The sequence below is a fragment of the Corvus kubaryi genome, unplaced genomic scaffold (assembly GCF_017639235.1).
Source record: "Corvus kubaryi isolate FWS band 111438036 unplaced genomic scaffold, C.kubaryi_AGA036_p1.0 37354, whole genome shotgun sequence".
Classification (NCBI taxonomy): domain Eukaryota; kingdom Metazoa; phylum Chordata; class Aves; order Passeriformes; family Corvidae; genus Corvus; species Corvus kubaryi.
The window spans coordinates 7,779,611-7,805,314 of NW_024581116.1; the positions used below are offsets into that span (position 1 = coordinate 7,779,611).

Consider the following 25,704-nt stretch of genomic DNA (forward strand, 5'->3'; position numbering starts at 1 on the left):
TAGGCTAGAAACATTGTAATGAACAGTTGGGTTCTTAGTTACATGGTTTCTGGAGTCCTTGACACACAAAAACCTGCTTTTTCATCTTTTCCTGACTTTTGCTGGAAATGGAATTCTGGTCTTGGCAGACAAAACTTTTTTAATAGTAGTTGGTATGTTCAGTTCCAGTTTGAACACAGTAATTGCAATAGATGTGAGCTTCGGTTGGTTTAACTTCAGTTTGCAATCCTATTTTCAAGGTATTTGTACTTTCAACTCATCCATATGGTTGTAGAGTAATTCAGCGTATTCTGGAGCACTGCACTGCTGAGCAGACTTTGCCAATCTTAGAAGAACTGCATCAACACACAGAGCAGCTAGTGCAGGTTAGTGCGCGTACACTCGTTTGTAATGCACTGTAGAGTTTTTTGTTGTTATCATAATTTACTCCTGTATCCTAGTTTAAATGCGTTTGCCTCTCTTTTTGGTTTTGTAGACATTGATTTTTTGTTTTTCTTTCCTTCCATAGTTTTAATGAAAATGAAGTTGGGAGGCAAAGAAGATATAAAAAGCCTTTTTCTTACAGTTTTGACTGTAGCTTGGTGTTCAGGGGAATGTTACAGCTGTTAAAAAAGTATGATCTTAAATTTAAGGACTTCTTTCTTTAAGAGCATAAAAGATACTCTAGCAAAACACTGGTTTTACAGATTATTTACATTTTTCATGTAAAATTTGTGGCCCATTAAGTAATTCTTGATGAAGTATGTTTTGCATCACTTTGCTACTGTAATGTTGACATTATTGTATTTTCCTTATATTCATGCAATTAGTAATTTCATACTTAATGCTCATGTACAAAAGCTGTCTGTATTTATTACTTGGTATGAACACAAAAAAAAATTGAAGTCATCTTATTTTCAGGATCAGTATGGAAATTACGTTATTCAACATGTACTGGAGCATGGTCGTCCTGAAGACAAAAGCAAAATTGTTTCAGAAATAAGAGGAAAAGTTCTAGCTCTGAGTCAGCACAAATTTGCCAGGTACTGGACAGCTTTCATATGTTAAAGATTCATTAACCTTGTAAATGTATTGGATTTGTTTCATGTGTTACAAAAGGGATGCAATATTTTTTTTTTTTCTATTGTGTATCTTTCATCCTGAAATTTCGTACTTTTATAGAGATGAATGGTAGTGATATTTTTATACTAGGTTTGGGGAAGGGAAGAGGCAAATGTTCTGTAACAAAACAAAGGAGGTTCTGTGGCTTTATGGGATATGGCTTTTGTTCACTTCGTGCAAGTGCAGGGAACAGGTTTCAAGCCTTCATGTGAGGATGCCCAGAGCCAGGTGAAAAGCTCTGCTGGAACTTGGGTGATGTGCTGATGATGATAAGTTGGGACTTGCTGACTCTCAATCCAGTCTAGCAGTTTGCAAGTATAACAAGGCTCGCTTTAAAAAGTGGTGGTTCAGTCTAACAAGGATTTTCTGCCTTAGTCTGAAAGTCTGCTGTAGGAGGCCTGAACTATGCTGACTTTAGAACCCAAAACTTATCCTTCCGTGCTTTTTGCTGAAATACTTTTGCTGAAAGGATTATGTGCCTTTTGCTAAGGAAAAATAGACCTCAGAATTCATTCTGGGTGATTTAGTGAGACTAGCCTTGTCACCAAAATGAAGTGGAAATCCCTTGTGACATTATGGGGGCATTTGTTTTAAAAATTGCTAGCAAACTAGTTTATCTGGATTTTATTTTTCTTTTCCTGAATAGAACTCTTCATAATCCTCTAATTTGTTTAATTTCTAAAGCACAAATTTAGGACCAGGATCATTTTGCTGATGGCCTTTCCAGTTTCTGGAAGGTTAGGGACTTGCTCTACAAAAGAATATTTGATGAAATCTCTGATGTCGGCATGCTCCTGGAAAGTGCATTTATTCAAAAAGCAGGAATCTACATATTTGGCTTTCTCTGTTGTGTTTTCAAAGGGCCCACAACCAAAATAGATGTGCTAGAACACATCTGCAGCCTTAAGTCCAGTATACCTATGTAGGTCCAGTGGAAAAGGTCTCTCCTACAAAATAATAAGTATCAGAAAATAACCTTTTCACATGGGTGAAATAATAGGGATATATAATCTTGTAACTTCCTCAGTCATCGGACTGGAGATTTGGAAATGAGGAATTGATGCATTTGCAATACACTTTTTACTGGCATTAAGAACCCTGAAGAACTGATAAACTTCCAGATAGGTTTAAAATGAAAGAATGTTACACCTCCAGTCCCATCATGGACTTGCCTTATTTTTCAGCAACGTGGTAGAAAAATGCGTGACCCACGCGTCCCGTGCCGAGCGCGCCCTGCTGATCGATGAGGTGTGCTGCCAGAACGACGGCCCTCACAGTGCCTTATACACCATGATGAAGGACCAGTACGCCAACTACGTCGTGCAGAAGATGATCGACATGGCCGAGCCCGCCCAGAGGAAGATCATAATGCACAAGGTATGTGTGTGCATGCTGTGGTGGTGCAAAAATACCATCTGTGCGAGCTTTTCTGCCAGAGCACCTTTCCCTGCAGGTGTAAGACTCACTGCTTCTGTAATCTAGAACTTGATGTATAACCGTGGCATTCAGTGGAGCTTGGCAAAGCAGAAAACGTTCAGATCTCTGAGCACTGAGCTAAAAAAGGAAAGTTTCAAAAGTTGGATTTCATCTCCTGTCTTTGTGCCAGCTTTTATGTGAAAACACTTTCAACAGAAAAATGTATCTGTCATCACTGTTAATATAACAGAAGAAACACAGGTTTCTCTTTTTATTTTCTGGTTGTGGGTATAAATCCATTCTGCAGTTCCCCCTAAAGAGATTCCTACGCTTCCTAGCATAGAAGCACATTTCTACTTAAGAATATCCAGACATGGAGAAAAGTGTTGTTGCCATAATGGCCCAAGGCTATTTAACACAGGGCCCAGGATATTCCTGCAGGAGCTCTGCTTCCCCCAGTCACCAACAGGGCTCTCCCACAAAAGTACTACCTCCCTTTTCCTGCAGCAGGAACATCAGTTATTTGATGAGCCAAAATCACCAGTTTTGCATATTTCCAGAAACTTCCAAACTTTGAAATACTTCTGTCTTCTGGCATCTTTTTTGCATAATTCTTTCAAAGTGTAGTTACTTCTACTTGAAAGTGTTGTGGATGTTAACAAAACCAAACGTTTCTTATTACAGATTCGACCCCACATCACGACTCTGCGTAAATACACCTATGGCAAACACATTCTGGCCAAGCTGGAAAAGTATTACCTGAAGAACAGTGCTGATCTGGGGCCAATTGGTGGACCACCAAATGGGATGCTGTAAAAGACAAAGAGAAATGGAAGAAAAATTAAATTGTGAATTATCAAAACCTACAACTTAACTCTAAATGTTCTGATTTTTTTAAATCTATTTATTGACTTTGTTCATCCATTTGTAAAATTTTTATTCTTGTGTATATTTTTGGGGAGTGAATTGTTAGAAAACAAAGAAAAAATATCTCCAGCCCTGATCCGGAGACCTATCAGATTGGATGGCTGGCAAAGCACAGAATGCCTGTATATGATGTAATTGTATCAAAATAGCTGTCACATATTTTGTAAATTTTTACCTTGTAAAGTCACTGAAATAGTTTTTAAAGGGAAAAAGTACAGTATTCTTTTAATACACTGGCTTGCAATCTGGTAGGTCTACCCAGCATCATAGCACAACAGGTTTATAGAGTTGTATATAGAATTAATCCTTATTTTTCCCCTTTGTGTGAAGTCTTTTATACCAGATTAAAATTGATCAGCTGCATAAACATTATTTAACATGTTGAAAAGTTAAGTTGTATTTTGGTGGTTCACAACATCCTATCCAAATAACAAAAAGGGCACAGCAAATTAACGTAGGGAAGAACAAAACAATGGAAACTTTAAAATACTAGGTTTTGGCACTTGCTGTGGATACAGGTTTTTTTAAATCATGCCCTAAGGTTTTCTCTAGCAATGTATTAAAAATAAAGTGCTGTATATACTTATATATGTAATTGTTGTACAAGGTAGAGGGATTAAAATGATGGTGGTACTTCAATTCAGCAAAGTACTCTGTTGGAAAAGGAGTAAAGCCTGTATTAACTTTACAGTCAGTTTTACAACGCAGGAAGAGTAGAGATTTGTATTTTTTTATTTTGCATATAGAATTGTAAGGATTTGAAAGTGTTGAGCATTTATTTTGCTTTCTCACTGTAGATGCGAAAAATAGGTAATGATAAAGAGAAGGGGCCACTGAAAAGTAAACTTGATAGCTCAACATTTAAGCATGGTTGATTAACTATTCAGATAGCTTTTTGCTTCCTATAAATATATGCATTGTATACGTGTAGTTAATAGGTGTAAGTTTACAGTTTGAAAACAAATCTCTCGTTTCGATGTTTATTACAAAGCCTTGCTAATTTAGTAGTGATGCTTACCTTGGTTGTACAGATGTACATTTGTAAACCTTCATGCTGTAAATGTAATTTGTTTTACTCCTTTTTGGGACAAAAATTTGCATTTTAGTGTATATTCATATCCCCATTCCCTTCTTTCCCCCTGGCATATAGTGTTGTATAATGTAAATTTATTTCAGCAAATCAAGAGTGATTTTTTTAAAATTCTATCTTTATATGGTTTCAAAAATATGAACCGGCTTTCTTTTTATCTATTGTGAGAAACATTATGTTTTGTTTATAACATAGCTGTTGATTCTGTTCATATGGACACTTTGGGAAATCAATCTGTTCAAATTTTAAATCAGGATAAATAAGCATAGTAAGAAGTGGACTGAAATATTTGGTTATCACAGAAACCAATGCTTCTTCCATCTTAATAAATGTGGCATGATTTTTTTGTACAGAAGAGTACTGTATTTTTGAATAGCCTTCTCCCAGCGTAAAGCAAATATGTATGATAACTGTCGATTTTTTTCTCTGGACATATGACATTGTAACAGTAACATAAAGATGATGTACATATACAAGCGGCCTTATGTACATTTCCCAATGATCTTTTTAAGGCAGAATTGTGACCATATGTGTATAATTAAAATCCTTTTTAATCCTTTGCCTATGGAAATATTTTGGAAAAAGCTTACTTTGTATATTCAGTTTCTGAAAGATAAAGAAAGTGCTTTGTATGTTGTTGAAGTAAGTATTTTGTGTAAAATGTTCATTTGGATGGCTTAACCTAAAGTTTTGATCAACATGATAGTTTGGAAACAACATCTTGAGCATTGATCAAATAAAAGGCTGTTTTGGTAGGGGTGTGATCATGAAAAAGAAAATAGTAGTGGTATAAACTTGTGTGAGGAATTCTGTCATGTTACTGTTGATACCAGGGTTACATAACTGTTACTAAAGCAGACATCTGAGGTGCTGCGTTTCTAATGGTAGTGATAACTCATTAATAGGCAAATGGGAAAGTTTCTTCTGGCCTACTTCCAGTGCCTGCATGAAGTGAGGTAGTAGGCCTTGTTATTTTGAGTAAGCACAATTCTAATTGCCAAGTAGTTTTTGCATGGCAGTTCACAAAATTCCTCTGCAGAGGTACCAACCCTGTCATTGGAGCCAGAGCTTTCCCATAGTCGCCCAAAGGATGACTTCTGAGCCACTTCCTTGGACACATCAATTCTCCTCAGTGACTATCTTTACCCTGTGTACCTGTGCCGTGTGTTATAATCCACAGAGCCGACATTCCTTCAACACGTAAGACAGTACGTCAGGCTTTCGGGGATGTCCAGGCAGAATCTGATAATGTCCCAGTACTTTGTCCCTGCAGCACTCATGCCATGGTTGAATTTAAGCAGTCCTGTAACTGTCATCTTTGGTGCTTTCAATATCTTGAGTATAATCTTCCACTTGCTCTCCTGAGATCATTTGTGCACAAATTCTATCCAGGAACATGAAAATCACTGGATTTCCTTTCAACTATTTTAGGTTTGGGTAGAACCACTAGACTTTTTGCTCAAGTATTGCTTTTTGATATAGATTGTTTACGGACCAGTTTGTTTAGGTTTGACTCCAGGTGGCTCGTATTGAATAATGTAATGTTCACATGTATATACTGTAAAAATCAAAATGAAAATGTGTGAATAACACTGTGTGAAATATATCTGGTCTTGCGTTTTTCCTGTAGGAAACCAGCCATATTCTCAGTTATCTGACTTACCTGTATCTGTGAAGCTCAGCTTTGGGAAGGTGCTCACTCATTTGATCTGATGGGAATTGGGCAATTACTGGAGAACCCTGGATTAGATCATTAAATTTCCAGAGGGTGGCTCTGAGCAGCTAAACCTTCCTGTTTTATAAAAAGGTTTTACTGATGTCTAGTTAAGGCTACAGCCTTGTGACAGTTTCTTCATACATCCCTGGATCCAGGATGAGTTCTGGAGCATTTGAGAGGGTTAGCTTTCAAATGAGACAAGAAATTGTTAGCTCTGTGTCATCCCTGGATCCACACTCATTTCTGTTACTGCCCAGTTTTTTCAAAAGACCATTTTTAGCTGAAGGTGTGGAGTGGACTTCCGGCACAGGAAGCAAGCCTGGTGGGAAATACCTAAGGGGGCACCTGTGGACAGAACAGTCATAATGCCCATCCCTCCATCCCTGACTTTTCCATCAGAACATGGAGAAAATTGAGGTTCTGGGGTCATGATGCCTAGATGTTTGAAAGTGCTGATGGAAATTCAGAAACCGATTTAGCACTGTTCCCTCTGCTGTAAGGAACAGGCATTTGAAGAGATGCTCATGGCTCGTGTAGTAACACAGCAGTGGGGTTGGGCTCCATGAGAATGATGCTCAGCATTCCAGTAACTCGGAAAACGGCTTAACATTGGGGTGACAATTTCCACTATGTCATTTGGGGAAGTAAAGCCGAGACAATGATTGCAAAAGCATTTTAAGATCTAGTGACTGGTCATTAAAAGTGCAGATTAAATGTAAGTCATGCGCCTGGGGGGAAACCCAGGGTAAACTACAGAGCAGCACTTTGCCCCTGCAGTCAGGGCAGCCGCAGCGCTCTGGTGCGAAATTCTGTGTGGAGCGGTGGCTGGGCACCGCGTGTCCTGAGAGCAGCAGATCCTGCCCTTGTGGTGACACAGTTCTCTGTTGAGTAAGGAAAGGGGAACACATGAGCTGGCTGATCTGAGCTGTCGCAGCCCACGGCAGGGCAGCAGTGGCTGTTGGTTTGCTAACGTGGTGGCTCACATTGTACCAAGCTGCTGGTACCACCTGAAGTCTCAATAGTCTGTGGGCAGCACTGATGTTGTGATGAGCTACAGGCAGTGCTTTACTCTGCCCAAAGAGTTTCAGATACACAAGCACTATCTGTGCCCAAAGGATGCTGATTCAAGCACCTCGTGGCTTGGGAATGAGGAAGCTTGGTTCCTGTTAGGGATGTATCCCTCTTGGGGCTGTGCTTGGTTCCTGGTGTTGGAGGTGTGGGAGAACTTGGCAAGTGTAGATCCTGCCACCCAGGAAGAGACAATCTGTGAGATGCTGCAGAGCGAGCCTGGGGTGTTGGCTCTCCTGTGCAGCAGAGCAGCCCAGGCCTCCCCAGCTCCGTCATCAGAAGGGGTTAAAAACCAGCACTTGTCACAGAAAGAGTTGCATTTTGAAAGGAGGGAAGGACGTCCGTCCAGTGTTGACAGCCCTCCAGAGCCGGTACAGGACGTGGGCTTTCCCAAGCTGGTGCAGGAAAGGACGTGACTGCTTTAGTCAGGAGAATGAACCAGATCCCAACATCACACATTAGGTGGCAGAACACAGAGGCTGTGGTGTGGGGGAGTGACCACCCTGCATCCAGGCAGGTAGTGGTAGGGAAGACCAAGCTTAGGGATTTAACAGAACTGTTGGTGCTCCTCAGTGAGGTGGTGCAGGAGCGTTTTCTCTGTTGGACAGAGCCTGCTCCCTCTGCAGGCTCGCTATGTGGTTAGGGAGCTTGCCCAGCAAACGAGATGCTTGAATTAGTTTCCTTTACCAGCCTCAGGGTTTTGAACCTAACCTCCCTCACTTCACAGGCATTTTCCTAACCACAAGGAGCTGGGCCGGTTCACTTTCTACTCCTGAATTTGGGCTGGGCTTTTAGCACAGCTTGAACCATTCATTGCGTCACAAAGAGCACAAGATGGAGCATGACTCCTAAAGCACGCAGGTGGGAGTGGGTAGGTTCTGTGCCTGAGATCCTTGTCTCCACTTCTATTCTCCCAGACTCACTTAATGCAAAATGTATCTTGGGAGCAGCATTCCCCCATCATTATCAGACTGGAAACTTTCCAGAGGCTTTATAAAAATGCAGGAAGACCTATTCTAAAGACCCTCTTCCTTTTATTAGTAAGAACAAACACTGGAATAAAACGTTCACCCTCTCACCAGCATCAGTACTCAGGGCACACTCTGTTTCTTCCTCCTCTGCTTGCTACCCAACCCTAAACTCCCTAGATCTGCAAACAAGAGCTGGGGCACATTGCAAGTGACCCAGGTGGTGTACGAGACCATCGGACGGGGAGAAACCCCTTACATAGCTGAGCCCTAACGAGCTTCGTTCGAGCTTCAGACCTGCCTGGAGGGTTCAGATTTCCTGGCAGCCGCACAGCACCACAGCCCTTCCTCAGCCTGGCTGCTGGATCTCTTCCCAGCCCAGCCTCGGGGAGGGAGGCAGCCCTTCCCCAGCACAGCAGTGCTCAGGCAGGGGAGGTGGCGGGGAAGGCAGCCTGCTTGTCTGCTGATCACAGGGCAGGTTCACACGCTTCGGTTTCACAAACACTCGCTCCAGGTACTGCCTGCAGATCGTACCCACAGCAGCACAGAGCTGCCCCAGTGCCTGACTGCTGCAGAGGAATGTCACTGGTGGGGACTGGTGAGGAATTGGCCAAGCCTGCTGAGGTCCCTCTCCTTGCAGGTGACGTTGGCTGTGCCTTCTCAGGCTGCAAGGCCACTGTCTGCTCCTGTCAAAGAGCTTTCCTCAGTGTCAGGGAAGCAGAACAGTTGCAGGTGTCAGGTCCCAAAGTAAAGTAAGATCCCCAAAGACATACAACTGCTTACTGAGGGCTAATGGAAACTGTAAGAAGGGAAGTGTTATGGCAAGGGAACACACACAGGTAGTGGCAGAAAGCACTAGCCAGCCTGGCCAGCAAGGGAGAGGATGACAGCGCATTTCGCAGCTATATTCATAGCTATATTCTCTTCTCCCAAATATAGGGACCCTATTCCTTGTCTAAACTGAAGGATCAAAAATTAGAGGTTCCCTGGTGGGAATGAAGATCTCTCTTTCCTCCCCAGTATAATCCTTATCTCCCTTTCTCTAAGACATCTGAAATGCAGCATCAGAAAGTATTTCCATTTCTCCCCCCACAGCATCAGTTCAGGAGGAGAGATTTTGGGAGGCCATCTGTTCATACAGGCTGGGATCTTGGAGAAGGATTCAGCCCAGTTGCCTGGGCTCGGGTCTGGAGGGTCTGCCTAGATGCTTTCCTTGCTCCACATCTGTGTGTGAACTGGATCCAGAGGCTGGTACAACAATCAGAGCACTTGCTCAATAAGCAAGAATTACAGAGGGCTGAAGCTGGGCTGAGGAGCTGAGGATGGGAAAACTCAATGCAAATCACAGAATCAATTCCAACCCCCTGCATGGAGGGACGGGATGAATGGAGCAGAGTTCACCCCTATCAGAGGTCCAAGCTATACACTGATCTCTTTCAACTGGGCCATTTGGCTCTTGAAAAGCCTTTTTGTATAAAATCTCACCATTTTAAGTACTCCAAAATTCACATGATGTCTCCTGTTTCCTTGAAACATCATGTGTCTCATGAGAACTAAGAGTTTGATTATTCATCCCAGTTTGGGAGTCATACAAGTTCACATTCTGCTGGAAAAGGGTCTGTCGTGCAGCCCTACCCCATGTGCCACCCCTGCCACATGCAGGGAACCAAAAGTCCAGAGGTCTGATGAGGGTGTTCAAGGTGACCCACCCCACATTTCTGTGAAGTGTTGCATGGCCCCCACTGGCCCCTTGGAGAAGGGATACCCCCACAAGGGCCACACAGGTACACCCCACCAGCGAAGCTATGGGGGACACACCACCCCGGTTTAAAACCACCTCTGTTTAGGTGCGGACACTTCATGTAGACTCATATGCTGGGAACAAATCCTGTTGCATACTGAGGCATCTGGTGCCATTGGAGGGATCCTTGAGCATCCAAGACACCTGGGCAGGGCAGGGGAACAATTCCCTAGGAGCTTGCCTCAGCCAAACCTTCTATTCCAGCAGAACATCTTAGATGGCACTGGACACCCTAATATACACAGTGGGTCTCTTCACCTAGCATGTACCAGAAACCAATAACCAACATTTTATAAATCAGTGGTTAAAAGGGGAGGGAGGGAGGGAAGAGAAGGCAGGATTAGGCCCAAAGGGTTTGCTGGGGTGGGAGTGAGAACAACTTTATACTGAAGAATGTAATGGGATGAGAGGTGGACAAACAAAGCCTCTACCTCCACACACACGCACAAAGCTACTGTAACCACAGTGTAGTAAACAACCATAAGGACCTTTTGGATTACAAATAATGGGAGAAGGGGAGGGGGAAGGCAGAAGGAGCACCTTGAAAACCAAATGGTGTCTTTAAAAAGTACATAACATAGTAATAATAGTAAAAAGACACTTTATGCTTTGCAAAACCTTCATTCCAGGCCTCCCTATGAAGTATAGCTAATTTCACAGTCACCTAAAAAGAAATCAAACTAAAAAAAAAGGAAACAAAAGAGCATAAAATATGAAGTAATTAAAATATCTGTGTTCACCCTGCCAAAGTCAGTGCTGTCAGAGTGGGGCAGGCACACATGCCACGCTGAGCTTAAACCCGTGGTAAACCCACAGCTTTCTCTTCGCCACAGACATGTAGGTCAGCACTGCAGGAATCGCCCTACTGCCCAACCAGGGTTACAGCCCTTGCTCCCCTCCTTTCCTCCAGCTCCTCCACACATGTATGTGCCCCATTGTGCCCCTGCCCTCCTCCCTGGCCCTATGGCTGCCTCCCACCCGGGCAGATGCTCCCATGGAGGTGCTTCACCACCAGGAAGGTGCTGACAGGTAGACCATTCGAGCACAGCTTGGTCTCTGCTTCAGCCTTGCACCAGCTCCATCCCTGCAGCACACAAGCACCAACCTACCCGGGGTAGGGGCTACCCCAACCCCACTCCCAGGACCCGGGGAAAGGCATTCTCCACATGAATGCATGAGAAGGGCCAGGGTGAGGGGTGAGACAGGATGGGTGGGATCGGTGAGTGAATCAGCGCTCTGACAGGCAGGGCTGGGAGGCACTGGCACTGCCTGGAGGGTACGGCCAGGAGTGACTGCACTCAGCCCTCAGACAGTCAGTGCCTGCGGAAAGGGGTAAGTGGCCTTGAAATGCTAAATGAAGGATGATAATTGCAGCAAGATGCATCCATTTGGTTAATCAGGAAGAAAACCTGTATGTTACATCGTATCAATTTCACAGCATAGTCACTACTGGTAGCAGGAGGAAATGGTAAAACCTGTGGCTGGCCCCAGAGCCATCATTCCTCAAAGACCCTCAGCCAGTCTGGGGTCCAGATCACATCAGCTTGACGAATACATAAAAAACCAACAGCATTTTTTACAATATTCCAAATATCTTTTCTAAGCAGCTGTTACTGAAATGGAACTGAAATCTGTGATGCAGCCTAGCCCTGCTCTCACAACTGCTCTGCTGCAGCATCTGTTTCTCCCAAGACCACAGCTTTTTTGCATACGTAGGAGTATTAAACCTGCTTTGGCAGAATTCCTGGCGTTAGAAGTGCTTACTCAAATTCTCCATGTAGCAGAAACACCTAACCCAAGACACTCGGCTGTTTAAAAGTGACAGTCTTGAAACTAGTAGTTAACAGGTTTCATGTGGAGTGAATATTTCTGTATTTTGCTTAAAACTCTTTCATTTTCTCCTTCATCTGGAACTTTTTTACCAGCAGTACAGCTCTAGTTTGTGCAAAAACTGATAACTAACTTCAGGAGTACGTTGTATATCGGGTATGGTCAGAGAGGAACAGGGACCACATTCCACAAGGAAAACCTTTATTAAAGTTTTGTGCAAGTTGTTCAAGTATAACCTATCATAAGACAGAACGTAAGCCCCTATCACAAATCAGGACAATAATGGAATACAGAGAATATACAGGAGTCCTTTGACAAGAGAATATACCTAATTTGACCGGGAGTCTCCATCTCTCCCAGGCAAATAATGGGTCTCTGTGACACTGCCAGAGGCAGCTGTAGGATTAAAAATACACATTTTATTATCATAGCACTTACTGAGGTATATAAAGGCACTAAGTATCACAGTTCCTATTTTGCAGGGTAGCAGGCAGCTGCGCAGGGTCCAGCTTCTCTCGTGGTCAGAGAGTTTGCAACTCAGACATCCAATGTGCGAAACTTCTTCTCAGCGTTTCCCCACTGAATGCACTGAAGAAAGCTCCTGTGCCTAGGGAGACCACAGGGACATCTCCCCTGGAGAAGCTGGGCAGCTGCCAGGGGGAAAGTCAGCAGCTACCAAGCCAGGGGTGCTGTGGAAACAGGGTGGCTCTGTCCTCCCTGCACTGCTTGCTTTTTCTCCAAAGCTCCCAGCAGCCGCCTGCCCATATGTTCCTGGGAGTCGTGATACCCTTCTCTCCATGCTCATTTTCACGCCAGGGTAAACCCCATTCTGTGCTCAGATTGTTTAGGGTCATGGAGGTCGAGGGATCACGAACTGCAAGCCAGCATGAGTCACCGTGAGTGAGCTGCCCTGAGCTGACCACAGGGGTAAGTGCATCACAGAAAGGCAGCAGAGCGTCTCCCTGGGCAAGAGAAAGAACAACAAAAAAGTGGTTGTTCAGGTGAGTGCTTTCAGGAGTACCTGCCCAGCCCACAAGCTCTGAAAGTGGTGGGCCAAAATTGTTGAACAGTGAAAGCAGCAGCCAGTATTACAGGAAAAGGCCTCGTTAAGAGAGAGCAAGTCAGTCTTTTCTTGTGGGCAGCACCCGTGTAACTTCAGGCAAATGGGAAACCTCTCCGTAGATTTTGATGCACCAGCCCCTGAAATCCAGCTCTGAGGCTCTCTGTAATGAGCATGCAGGATTCTACCAGGCCCTCACACAGAGCATCAAAGCAATGCAGCTGCTTTTATTACAGCTGTTTATGAAAACTATCCCAAAAGTGGCATGCCACTGCCAGTTGGGCTTTTGCCAAAGGAAGCTCTGCTTAATTAGGTCAAGAATTATTTGGTTAGTGGCACAGACACATTTAGATATAGTTTTCAGTGTCCACACAGAAGTTCTCATTAGCAGGGAAAGGGGATAGAGGAGAAAGAAAAAGGTCACCAAACTCTTGGGGGAGGCAGCCAAGTGGATTCAGTTGGTAACTATAAAGCCAACACTGCAGCTACCCTGACACTTGGACCATTACACTTTGCATTGTTTAAACTGAAAAAAATCCAACCTCAGACTTTTAGCAAGAAAGGCTCATTCCTGTCCAAATAAGCAAGGTCATCCTTTCCATCCGAGCATTACACTGGGGAGAAGAAAGGAGATGAGAGCAGACATCGCCTCGGGCTAACTTCACACTCCACACCTTAGGGTGGGCCACAGGGGAGTCTCCTTAGGTCTCCACTTCCTGGGAGTGAAAGCCAGGAGGCAGATGGAGTTGCTCAGAGATGTCTGACTCACTGCAAAGGCAGCTGGACAGAACAAGCAAAATCAGATATCACTGTGCAACCAAACTGGGTGTGTTCAGGTGATCCTGCTGCAAGTCACAGCTGCATGTGAAAGGGTCAGAATCAATTATTTCTACATCAGTGGGAAAGGGTATCCAAACCAAACTGCACAGGATTTGCCAAGGCATGCAAGGAGTTGGGAAGAGTTAAGTGTATTTGGTGCCACCAGCCGGAAAAAAGAGAAGTGGCCTTGTGAATAGGGGAGCCCTGTGCCTGGGGACCCAGAAGATGGGTAGCACAATGACTGGATGACAAATGTTGCTTGCTGGCAGACAAGCTCTTGGTAATCCGAGGCTGAAGGTCCAGCCTGCTTCCTCTGCAGACTTGTTCTTAATGCTCAAATTGGTTTAATGAGTGGGCAGATTGCTCCTTTGTTACTGCATGGAGTGAGAAAGAGAAGGATGTGATGTGAGCCATGGATAATAGAGGCACTGGCCTGAGGAACTTGAAAGGGGAAGAAGAAGAAAAGATTCAGGCTAGGAGCAAATGAAACTTTGCAAATCTTCCTGGTCTACACAGTCTCCAAACAGGCCACCAGACACACTGTCCTAACCTCCTCCTGTCAGGACAATCCTTCCTCTTCCATCTCCAGGTTTTAGCCCACTGATCAAAGCTTCTTGTTGCCAGCTCATCATTCTGAGGCACCATCCATGGGAAAAACCCTGACGTCAAAGGGACTGTCAGTGACAGTACTTCAAGCCCCTCCCAGATACAATCCCTTGTTGTGGGTGCATCTCCTACCTCACTCCAAGAAGTTTCTAGGGCAGACTGAATCTGAATGCATTTAACTAGATATGTTTAACATCCTGTAACTGCTCCATGTGTCCAGAGGCACCCTCTTTCCTCTCTGTCCTGTTCAGCAATCACCACACAAATTCAGGGTTTCACCCAAAGCCTTGCCTACACATTGTACCTGAGAAGTGAAGCACATGAAAGCTATGGGTTTCCTGTTCTTACAAATTCCCTTTAGTCAACTGAGGTACCACACAGGGGGAAAACCAGACTTTTTTCTCCGTCACAAAAGCAACAATGGAGAAAATGGCAATCATTAGCAGGGAAGTCAACTACCTGAAGCAAAACACCAATAGCACATGTGAGCAGTGAGTGTCAACCCCACTAGGCAGGCAGCCTGGACACTTAGAGAAATCACAATATTTGCACATACTCTAACCTCCCACTGTGTGTTAGGAAATACACTTCTGTTCTCCATCCCAGGATGTCAGGCTGTAACATACTTTAAAAAGTTTGTCAGCTGATTAAGACATTGAGATGTGATGTGTGAGTCTGTCCAGCTTGATGCCACAGTACAATCCAGCCCTTGTTAAGGAACTCCGAGCAGAATCAGTTTTTTCTAACCCTATCCCACCTGGTCACAGTCCATTAATAAACCATTTAAGGACATGTGGCACCAGGCTTCAGGAGTCATCGGTCATCTGCTCTGCAGGCTGCACTGCTGCTGGTGGGCAGCTGCAAGGGGAGGACACGCAGTGATGGTGGCACATCCTCACACGCTCCTGTGGGCAGGTCTGACACCTGGAAAGCCAGGCAGGCAGCTCCTGCTGCTGCGTGATGCTCACATTCATCAGGTGTAGAGGACAATGGCTTCTGGTCCAGAACCCAGTGCAGAAGACTGGTGGTTGCCCAAAAGCAACTGTTGCCATCCCTCTCCCCCACTCGCCTCTGGTGGTGGCGGAAGCAGTGGGCTGGATTCCTCCTGCAGCTCTGTTTCCCCTCTTCCCATGGCAGCACACAGTTCAAACCAGCTCCTTTTCCCCAGGGAGACTGAGTTCAATTGGGCTACACTGCTGGAAGCCCTTGATCCAATTCTGGGAAATCCCCACTGCTCCACACTACTGGGCAGAGGCAACCAGCTCCTATGATCCCCTGAGCTCCAGGCTGCCAAGAAACTCCTCTCCATACAAGTCTCATCTGGCTTTTCAGCATGGAGCTCTTTTGACTGAAACCACAATACTTAACATGCTTCAATGATCAAGCGGAGGGCACGGGAATGTCACTGAAAATACTTGGCTTCCAAACGCAGCATTGTTCTTCCCTTACCCCATTCACAGATCCCAACCAGAACATCCCAATCCAGCTCTAAACGTTTTCTGGCCAATCCAACAAGAAGCACCACAGTGCTATTTGATCGAACATGCACACACGCCCGCGTTGGCATGAAACCCATGCGCCACTCAACCCCAGCAGCACCCCAGCACTGCTCCCAGGAGCAGCTTTGTGGAAGGATTCCCTCTCTCCTCTATGCTGCCAGGGTCCGCCAGATGTAGCCTTGGCCAAGCTGACTCCTGCTCCTCCAAATTCTGCTGAGAAGACTGACCGTGCCCAGCATACATTTCCTGATTCCCAGTGATGACCATGCAGCTGGATGTCGCCACCTGCCCACCAATTCTGGGTGATGTTTTCAGCCTCGTGCTCTGCAGGCCCAGCACCAAGCACCTCTGCAGGCCCAGCGCCAAGTCTCATCTCCAATGTTCTGGTTGCATGAGGTTCAAGACATGGCAGGGAGAAGAACATGGTGGCCATGGCTCATCTGAGGGAAAGGCAGGGTGGTAGGAGCTGCATGAGTAATTTAAGAGAGAGGGAAAGAAAGCAAGCTAATTAAAGACGTGATAAAATCTCAACAGTTTTAGCCACATTGAATATCCAATTAGGTCTATAAAGCCTTTGGGCCACAGCTGTGGGAAGGGATCCTGGCTCTGGCAGATTGACCAACACCCACCAAGAGCCTCCAGAGCAGCCAAGAAACACCAGTTATGGCTCTTTTTTGGTTACCCCTCCCCCAAGCAGCCCCAGGGCAGCAGGGCCCAATGGCTGCAGCCTAAACCACATCCCTCATCCATCCAGCTGCCCCATGGCCATGCTGCACAGCTACAGTTCCCAGCAGCTGTAAAAATTCCTAAAAACTCCCTCTTTTTTTTTTTTTTTTTAAATAATATTTGCACGCACATTCAGCTGCATTGTTTATAGCAAACATTTCAACATGGGCTGGCACAGACAGAGAAAATAAACCAAGGCGAATGAGTGGACTGGAACAGGAACTCCAGCCCTGACCCTGTGGCAGTGATACAATTCGTCCCGCGGTGTGTTTTTGCGGGATGGTTGTTGCCTCATTTTTGCCATCCTCGGCGGGACGTGCGAAGACCGAGCCGCAGCAGTACTGAAGTCGCTTTTAACTCCAGAAAAAAGGGGCGAGTTGCAGGAGGGCGCTTCTTTCAAAACAGCATTTTTTGCCGCAAACCTCTCGCAGCGTTTTACACGGCCAGAAATCCTGTTCCGCGCGACAGAAAAAACGTGTGCGCTGAGGCACGGGCAGAGGCTGTGGGGCCGGCCCCGGGGACCCGCGGGCAGGAGGGAAGACACCTCACTTCCCTAAACACGTATTTTCTGGGGGAGAAGCCTCCGCTGGAGGTGACCGGGAGCTGGGAGGGCTGCCCCGGGTGCGGGGCCACCGGAGAGCGCTCCCGCTCCTCTCTCCGGAGCAGCGCCGGGGGGAGACGGCCGAATGCCCCCGGGCTTTTCCCACAGTGGAACGGGAAGGGAGGGCTTTTAACAGCATCATTATTATTAGTATTATTATTATTATGAATTATTATTTTTAGCGAGAGGGAAGGAAGCCCGGCGGGAGCAATGCCTCTGCCAGAGAGGAAATCTGGGAATGCAGTGGAAGGGAAGCGGCGGGTGCCGGAGGACCGGCCGGGGAGGGGGGAGAGCGGCCGGGGAGGGGGCACCGGCGCAGGTACCGCGGCGGCAGGAAGCGGGGGCGGGCGGCGGGGCAGGGCGTGCCGGTCGGGCCGGGCTGGGGCCGGGAGCCGGGCTGAGGAGAGGAGAGCCGAGCCGAGCCGAGGGGAGGGGAGCGGAGCGGAGGCGGGGCCGGCCGGGGGGTGGCCGTAAGGTGAAGGTTGTTGCAGTGGGTTCATTAAAAGACAGAGTTCAACTCCTCGCCATCGCAGATCGCTGCTGGGAGGCTGGTTCGGCTGCGTGCGAAGGAAAAAAAAAAAAAAAAAAAAAAAAAGAAACCAGAAAAGGGGACAAACCTGCAGCTACTTAAAACAATTCTAAGAGGAGAGGAGCAAGAGCGGCGGCGGGAAGCAGGGGCAAGCTGCGCGCTCCCGAGGCCCGGCGAGGAGTAAGGATGATAAACGTGGTGGCCGTGTGGCTGGTGGCCCTTTGCTTCCAGGCTGCTGTCCCGGTGAGCCGAGCGGAGCGGGGCGGGCGCGGCGCGGCGCACGTGGGGTGGCGGGGCCCGGGCGCGGTGCGGGGCCGGGGCCGGCGGGGCAGGGTGGGCCGGGCTGGGCTGGGGAGACCGCCCGGCTCTCCGCTTCGACGGGTTCCCGCAGGGGAGCGCAGCGGTGCCCAGCCCTGCCCCGGGTGGAGGGCTGCGATGGCCTTTGTGCTGGCGGCGGGCTCCAGCCCGGCTGCCCCGGCAGCCTTAATTCAAACCAGACCCGCCGCGGCGGCTCCCGACCTGCCGGCGGCTCCGCCCCGGAGCGCCGCGGGCGGCTCTCCCCGCACCCCCCGCCGGCCGCGGGACCCCTCGGTGCGCCCGGGGAGGGCCGGGGGGGTAGGATGCTCCCGCCGTCCCTCCGGCGTGTCGCGCCCCGGAGGCGGTGAGCGGCGGGTCCGGGTGAGCGCAGGCATGTGGCCCTTTGTGGTTCGGCTGTGGCCGAAGTCACGGGTGACTCCTGAAGCGGGGGCGCTCCTGCCGTGGGCCGGAACAGCCCCGGGGAGGGCGGACCGGCGGCTCCCCGCCGCCTTTGTGCCTGAGAGCCCAAGCCCAGTGCAGGCTACGCTCGGACTCTGCTTTCTGCCCACTGAAACAAAGGTCCCGGTGCCCGGCTGGGCTCACGGCCGCCCCGGTGCCGGTGCTCGGATCTGGCTACGCTCCCCGGAGCGTGGTGGCCCCGCGGAAGCGAGGCCTGTCCCGACTGCCGCGTCCCGGGAGCAGCTCTCGGGGCAGCCGAGCTCTGGGGAGCGCTGGTCCCCCAGCAGCAGCCGCCAGGTGTCATCCCTGGACAGGGGATGACTCTGCTCCTGCTCCCGCCCCGCCTGCGAGCGCCTTTCCGCGGAAACCTGGCTGCGCAGCCCCGTGAAGTGCTGTGCTTGCTGCTCCAGGTCTGTGCTGGCAGCCTGGGCGCCGTCGAGCCCCGTCTGCGGTCGGAGGGTGCGGGGCAGGAAGGCACAAAGCCCCTCGGGGGGCTCAAAGCCGCAATCCCATCCCTTTCTTCTGACATAAGGGACACGCACCCCCCTGCTTCCCATGTGCCCTCCACCAGACCTGAGCGTGCACCAGTTATGGAGTCTTCCCCTTGAGATGAGTTAGGAGGAAAAAGTGAAGCATGCTGTAGTGTGTGAGCAGGCAGCCCCATCAAAGTAAAAACTGGAGGGTTTTTTTTCTTTTTGAAATGGAACAATTGATTTAAAACTTGCCTAGGGATGAACTGCAGCACAAGTCAGATAAGGAGTGGCAGAACAAAGTGCATAGTGGGATCTGAGCTGCTCAAAATACCTCTGGTTTTGCTGTACCTTTCTGGCTGTGAACTTTGCCTGTAGCTCTGGACACGGACCCTCCTAGCCCACATGGCAGTGAGTCGTTATGAAATGGCTAAAAATTACAAACATGTGAGTGTGGGCAGCGCTGTTCCATGGGAGGAGGGCTCTGCTCTCAACTTCTGAGTAAGCTTCTGCTTAATGAAGTGGGAAAACTGCAGTTAATTTGCAGCCTTTGTACTGTATTTGGATAAAATTCCCCTGTGATAAATATTCCTTCCTAGAAATGATAAGAACATAAAGTAAATGCTTTTGTGAAGTTCTCCTGTGCCTAAGAGACACTCAGGCCTGGGTGACACTGCAGATGGAGGGGTTTCCAGGGTGAGCACATGGAGGAGCAGAAGTCCTCGGGGCTCTCCAGGGTGCTTCAGCACTGAGGCTGTTTCCCTTCTGGTGGTCACGTAGCTTTTTTCCACCGTGTCAAAACGTCAGTGACAGGGACTACTCTGCCTTTCCCACCCATCTGGAATAATTATGATTTTGCATCAAGTGGCTGAAAACCTCTTGTTGGGCACAGAAGCACAGTGACCTTGCACAGTACTTTGAATGTGCCAGACTACAGTATTGTGGGCATTGCCACGGTTGTGTTGAGTTCTTGGTGGTCTGATTGTTGGGATGGCTGCCACTGCTGCTGGCACGTGGCTTGGCCCTTGGCTCTTGCTGTGTAATGTGACTCATCTATGCATATTGTCATTGGAATAATAAACAGGAGCAAGAAAGTGGCCAAACAATAGTTGTTTTCTTCCCGAGTACTCTTACCTTCAGGAATGACTGGGGAGGTTCTTGGTCTCCTTCAAGGTGACACTTCATTGCTTAAAACACACTTTATCAGATTAATTGCCCTCTGTTGTTATGATGGGGGCATGGACTTCCTTGAAATAAGAAGGCTGATACATCTTAACATTTTAACAGTTTAACCTTGTTATTCTCTCAAATGGCAACTTTTACACAGTGTAACACTGCCATTAAGCCAACTGAGCCAAGGAGCACATCCTGCTGCAGCAGGGCAGTGGGCAATCCAGCCCCTATGGTGAGGGGAAGGAGGGTTCTGATTGTTTTGTCTCGTGTAGGTGCATGATGGTGGCTGACACAGGCTTAGCAGAGCAGGCCAAACCTTTTTCCAAGGGTGATGTCATTCCTATCTGAACGTAAACTAATTAGAAGAAATTAGGTAGTCCATCTTGCTCGTTAAACATGCAGGCAGTGGATAAGGAGGAAACACTTTCTTCTATGGTATGTACAGAGCAGTGTCACAATATTCATCAAGCACTATAAACAGAGCTTCTCCATCTGAACACTCACTTGCTGGGGCCACCTCCCGGTGAAGTGGTGACTGCTCTGAGTAGAGCAGTGACAGATGAGCTGGAGTTTGTATGGTGTAGGGGGGCTCTGGTGCAGTTTTGTAGTCTTTGTTCCAGGTTTCTCTCAGTTTCAAGTGATGAGAAGAACTAACATTTTTAATGGCAGCACTCTGAAACTTCTGGAAACCAAACAATCCTCTCTAACAACCCAAGACAAGTTACAGCAAGTGCAAGAAACCTGTAAGCCTTCTAAAATTAAGTTAGTGCACGAACCTGAAATGTAGGCTGCTGTTTTAGCAGCAAAATCAGTCCATTTTAAGTAATGTGTTTTGCATTGCCTGTACTCAGATGTCTCCAGGTGGCCTGTATACTAGCACTTTGTCCTAACCTTGTTTGAAATGATTCCTATGTCCAAGAACCTTACTAATACCCCTGAGAGGGACATTCCACACTTGTTTCTGGCATCTGAGGAACTGGGATTTTAGGGCCTCCTTACAGGGAGGAGGAAGCTTCTTGGGAGAGAGAAGATCGGGCATTTTCCTGAGTGGGTGCTGCCAATTATAAAATTGCAGTGCTTCAGCATTGCAGCGTTAGTGTTTTCATCCTAATAGCTTTGAGATAATAAAGAGTAGAAGACATCTAAGACAGCACTCCATGACAGCTGAAGATTGATGGGCTTGCTGTGTTCAAATGGCACTAGTCCCTCAGGACAGCATTCAGCTGATGCTAAGGCACCTAAATGTAGGTGTCTGTGTGTGCTGGGTGCTTAAGCCCTCATTAGAGTCAAGGCGATGTAATCAGTGGAGCCAAGGAGAGTGATTATCTGACCAGCCCCTGCACGTCTTCTCCAAGGTGAGTTGCTTTGTCAGGGCTGTGTTGGCTAGATCTCAAGTTGCCTATAAGAGGAGCACAGACACCTTTACTTTGGTGCCTTTATCTGAGAGCTATTTAGCTCGAAGTGATGGACTTTTTATCATGGAACTTTTATGGTAACTCCATAAACAAACAGACTGGACAGGTGGTGTTTGTGCTAAGAGAACTAGCAAAGTAGTGGGAAACATCAGCTGTTGGCTAGAACAGCAGCTCTCTCCTGTTCTAGTGCAACTGTAGTCTTGCTCTGCTAAAGGTTGTGGAAGAAATTGGGGATTATAGTTGGGTCCTGTCTCAGCGTTGTGAGCAGAATATATATGAGCAGAAACAAGTGCATGTATTTGGGGGGGATGGCTGTGAGCTGTTGAGTAGGCATCAGAGCATTGTAATGTTTAAAGACACTGTTTATTTGTGGATTGGACGTGAGGAGCTTTTGTTAATCCCTAGACTTTGATATAGGCACTGAATTTACAGTGAGGAGGTTGTTTTAGCTGACAGTACAAGGATTTCTGGTGTTTCTTATAGGGTCACTTCTGAGCTGAGAAGATACTCTTAAATGCAGAAAGCATGTGGTGCCTCCTTTGGAGTGCTGAGTGTCAGCTTTGTTAACAGGTCTCTAAGTTAGGGCTGACGAGTGTACTTCTCTTGAACTGCTGCTCTGCTGGCTACTGGTATACCGCAGCAACGAGCCTTATCTGGCCTGGCTAGAAACCCAGGACAGTGCACTTTCTGCTGTGGTGATGCTAATGGAAAAGTTACAGTTCTGTGAAGCCTCACCTCAAGGTGAGATAACATTTGGACCTCCTACAAGCAACTCTTGTGGGGCAACATCTGCTAATGTGGTGGTTTCCCAAGCTGTTTCTCAGGCAGTGCTTGGCTGCAGTCGGCATTCTGGGTCTTGTGGAACCGGCACAGGTCCAATGGAGTCTGTTAGCTTGGGCTCCTTGCCATGCTCAGCTGTAATGCTTGTATCTTGCTGCTGAGACCAGTCTCACCAGTGAGGCTTGCTTTGCTGGGTGGGACCCAGTGTGTTAGTGGGATTTGGATGGAGTTAGCAATAGAACTTCCCGTTGAGTCACTGGAGCTGCAGTTACCACTGAGTCATGGAGGTGTTCTAAGTCATGGCTTACTCTGCTGGACTTCTAGGTAGAAGCTCCTTGGGGTATTGAAGAACTCTTGCTGCTTTACCTCCGTGTCTTGCTGCTGTGCTCTCTAGCAGAACTATCTTCTCCATAGCATGTGTTTTTGCAGCATGGTTCTCTTTAATGCCCACTCATTTTGTGTCTTAGTGTTCAGATTTTTCTAATAACTGAAGGGTCATCTGGATTGCTCTTGCAGAATGCATCCTAATGAACTCAAGGATGCTGATATAACAGATAGGAAACTGCCTGCCAACCAGCTTAAAATACTCATGGGTATCCTGCCTTGGATGAGAGCATGGAGGCTCTGTGTTGTTGTACTCCACTGTGTAACTTTACATTACTGCCTGTGCAATTATGTCAATGTCTTGCTTGTCGTGGAAACAAATGCTGACAGTCTTGATTTTTGGCTGTGGGCAGTCCCAGGCACACACTCCTGTCAGCCAACCTTCTGCAAAGTGCAGCCAGTTCACACAATAACTCCTCCGAGTGCTCTGGCTCCATCACCTGAGCACACACAAGCCATAGCTGGAGACTGGGGGTTGCTCTTTGTCTGCCTCTGCCACGTGATAAGGAGCTTATTGCCTCTTTTAAATGTGAGGAAACTTGAACTCCATTCCACTTGGAAGGACACGTGCTGAATGCTTTCTGGGCAGCACTGCAGACCATGACTGTCCTGCGCTGTACACAGGAAAGCTCTTGCTAATTAGTTTCTAATGCTGGTGGCTGTACACATCGTGGTCAGAGCCAGGCAGCAGCTCCGGTCCAGCCCCTTGCATATAGGGATTACTGGAGGAGCAGACTGTAGATTGAAGCCAGAGGTGGGCAGGGGTGAGTGGAGCCAGTCTGCCTTCTAGAGAGCAAGCAGTGATTAATGTAACGAGTTCCAGATGAGAGCTCTTGTGAAGCTCCATGTCATAGCAGTGGTACTGCTGTGGCTGTGCTGGTAGGAAGCCTTTGTATGTTCTCTGGGGATCAGAGCTGGCAGCTACAATGCTATAGGAAGAGACTACCTGGCTCTTTCCTGTCCCAGAACAGGATCCCATGCAGCCTTTTTCTATGCTTTGAGACCAATAGAGTGGAGAAATACAAATATAGATATGTATATATTTATAGAGAGAGACATCTAGACATCTATGCCTGTCATGTGCTACTTATTATCCAGCTGACAGCAGAGTTTGGAGGCTGTGTGCCCTGGCCCCAGGATTGTGATCTGGGAGATTTGATGCCTGTGCTCTGCACAACCACAGGAGCTCAGAGCAGCCTCTTGATCTACCAAAACATCAGTCTCTGGTAAAAGCGTCTGCAGAGGAGAGAACCTGTTATCCCATTGACCAGCTAATGGGGATCTGATTCTCTAGGGACAGAGTCCAGGCTCTGTTCAGTCAAGAAGCTGATGGGTAAAAGCCCAAACTGGAGGAACTACAAAGCTTGCTTGAATTTGTATCTAGCACAGATGCTAATATGCCAATGTATGTGATATTCTTCACTCGCTTGCTGTGCTCTGTTGCTTATGAAACTATGATAGAGACTCTCACACCAGCAGATTTGATGAACAAATGAGATTTGTCCACCTCACTGGCTCTAGTAGCATGCAGTGGAAAAGTGGTGGTGAGGCTTGCATCGAAACTTGCTGAACAGCCTGCAGCTAGACAGCTTTGACTTCTAAATCTCTTTCTGTCCTAACAGAGGAATCATCTAGATCGTGACTACTTTCCCATCAGTGAACAAAGCATGGAACAAAAGAGGCTGACTCTGGCATGTCTGGGCAGTGGCAAGGAGTGCTCTGCTATCATGCGCTCACATCGACTGACTCATGACCTGCAGAGGAGAGCTGCTGGCTTAATCCTCCAGCAGCACTGGCTCCCTCTGAAGTGTGTTTAACCTGCAGAAAGTTCCCCAGTCTGCATCTGTAGTTGCACTGAGCTGTGAAACACTGGTGAGCTTCTTTTTACACAAGCTGGAAGATACGATTATGAATAATTAGAAGTTATTACTCTAGTAGCTCAAAAGTGCTAAATGCTCAGTGTGCCCTCCCCCCACCCAGCATGCAGCCTTGTAGCATGCAAGGGGTTAAAAAGATTCACCAAACCTTCCTACACTGGTGCCTGTAAGTAAATGTGGTGAGTTGACCCTGGGAGGGCACCAGGTGCCCACCGAAGTTGCTCTGTCACTGCCCTCCTCAGCTGCGCAGGGATAGAAAACGCAAAAAAAGGCTCGTGGGTCGAGATGAGGACGGGGAGAGATCCCTCACCAGTGACTGTCACGGGCAAAACAGACTCAGCTTGGGAAAATGAATTGAATTTATTACCCATCAACTCAGAGTAGGATAATGAGAAGTGAACCCAAATCTTATAAATACCTTGTCCCCGTTTTCCCCTCAATTTTTCACTTTAATCCAAATTTTCCAACTTTTCCCCCCAGGAGTTCAAGGGTATGGGGAACGGGGGCTGTGGTCCGTTCATCACATGTCATCTCTGCTGCTCCTTCTCCTCAGGGGGACGACTCCTCACAGTCTTCCCCTGCTCCAGCACGGGGTCCTTGCCACAGGAGACAGTCTCCACAAACTTCCCCGGCTTAGTCTTTCCCATTGGCTGCAGATCTAAACAAACTGCTCCAGTCTGAATCCCTCCATGGGATGCAGTCCTTTAGGGACAGGCTGCTCCAGCATGGGTCCCCCACAGAGTCAAGGGTCCTGTCAGCAAACTTGGTCTGGTGTGGGCTCCTCTCCACGGGGGCACAGGTCCTGCCAGGGGCCTGCTCCAGCACGGGCTTCCCATGGGATCAGACCCTCCTTTGGGCATCCTCCTGCTGTATTGTGGGATCCTCCACAGGCTGAGGGTGGATCTCTGCTCCTCCATGGGCTGCAGGGGCACAGCTGCCTCACCAGGGGCTGCAGGGGGATCTCTGCTCTGGGGCCTGGAGCCCTTCCTTCCCCTCCTTCTTCACTGACCTGGGTGTCTGTAGGGTTGCTGCTCTCACGTGTTCTCCCTTCCTCTTCCCTTCCTCTTCCCTTCCTCTTCCCTTCCTCTTCC

The 25,704-nt window shown here is 47.6% G+C and overlaps 2 protein-coding genes across 9 annotated transcripts in view; both read left to right on the forward strand.

The window, feature by feature from the left end:
• PUM2 (pumilio RNA binding family member 2) overlaps positions 1-6,140 on the forward strand; it is a 76,408-nt gene extending 70,268 nt beyond the window's left edge. For all 8 annotated transcript variants that reach the window (XM_042032889.1, XM_042032890.1, XM_042032885.1 and 5 more), the window contains 4 exons: positions 240-365; positions 901-1,022; positions 2,286-2,478; positions 3,202-6,140. In XM_042032889.1, the coding sequence (XP_041888823.1) occupies positions 240-365; positions 901-1,022; positions 2,286-2,478; positions 3,202-3,333 (573 nt within the window). In that variant the 3' untranslated portion in view covers positions 3,334-6,140. The remainder of the gene's footprint in view (positions 1-239; positions 366-900; positions 1,023-2,285; positions 2,479-3,201) is intronic.
• An 11,586-nt stretch (positions 6,141-17,726) lies between these two features.
• The window catches only part of SDC1 (syndecan 1), a 25,986-nt gene continuing 18,008 nt past the window's right edge, over positions 17,727-25,704 (forward strand). Inside the window, exon 1 of the mRNA XM_042032893.1 lies at positions 17,727-18,001. Coding sequence (XP_041888827.1) covers positions 17,945-18,001 — 57 coding nt within the window. The 5' untranslated portion in view covers positions 17,727-17,944. The remainder of the gene's footprint in view (positions 18,002-25,704) is intronic.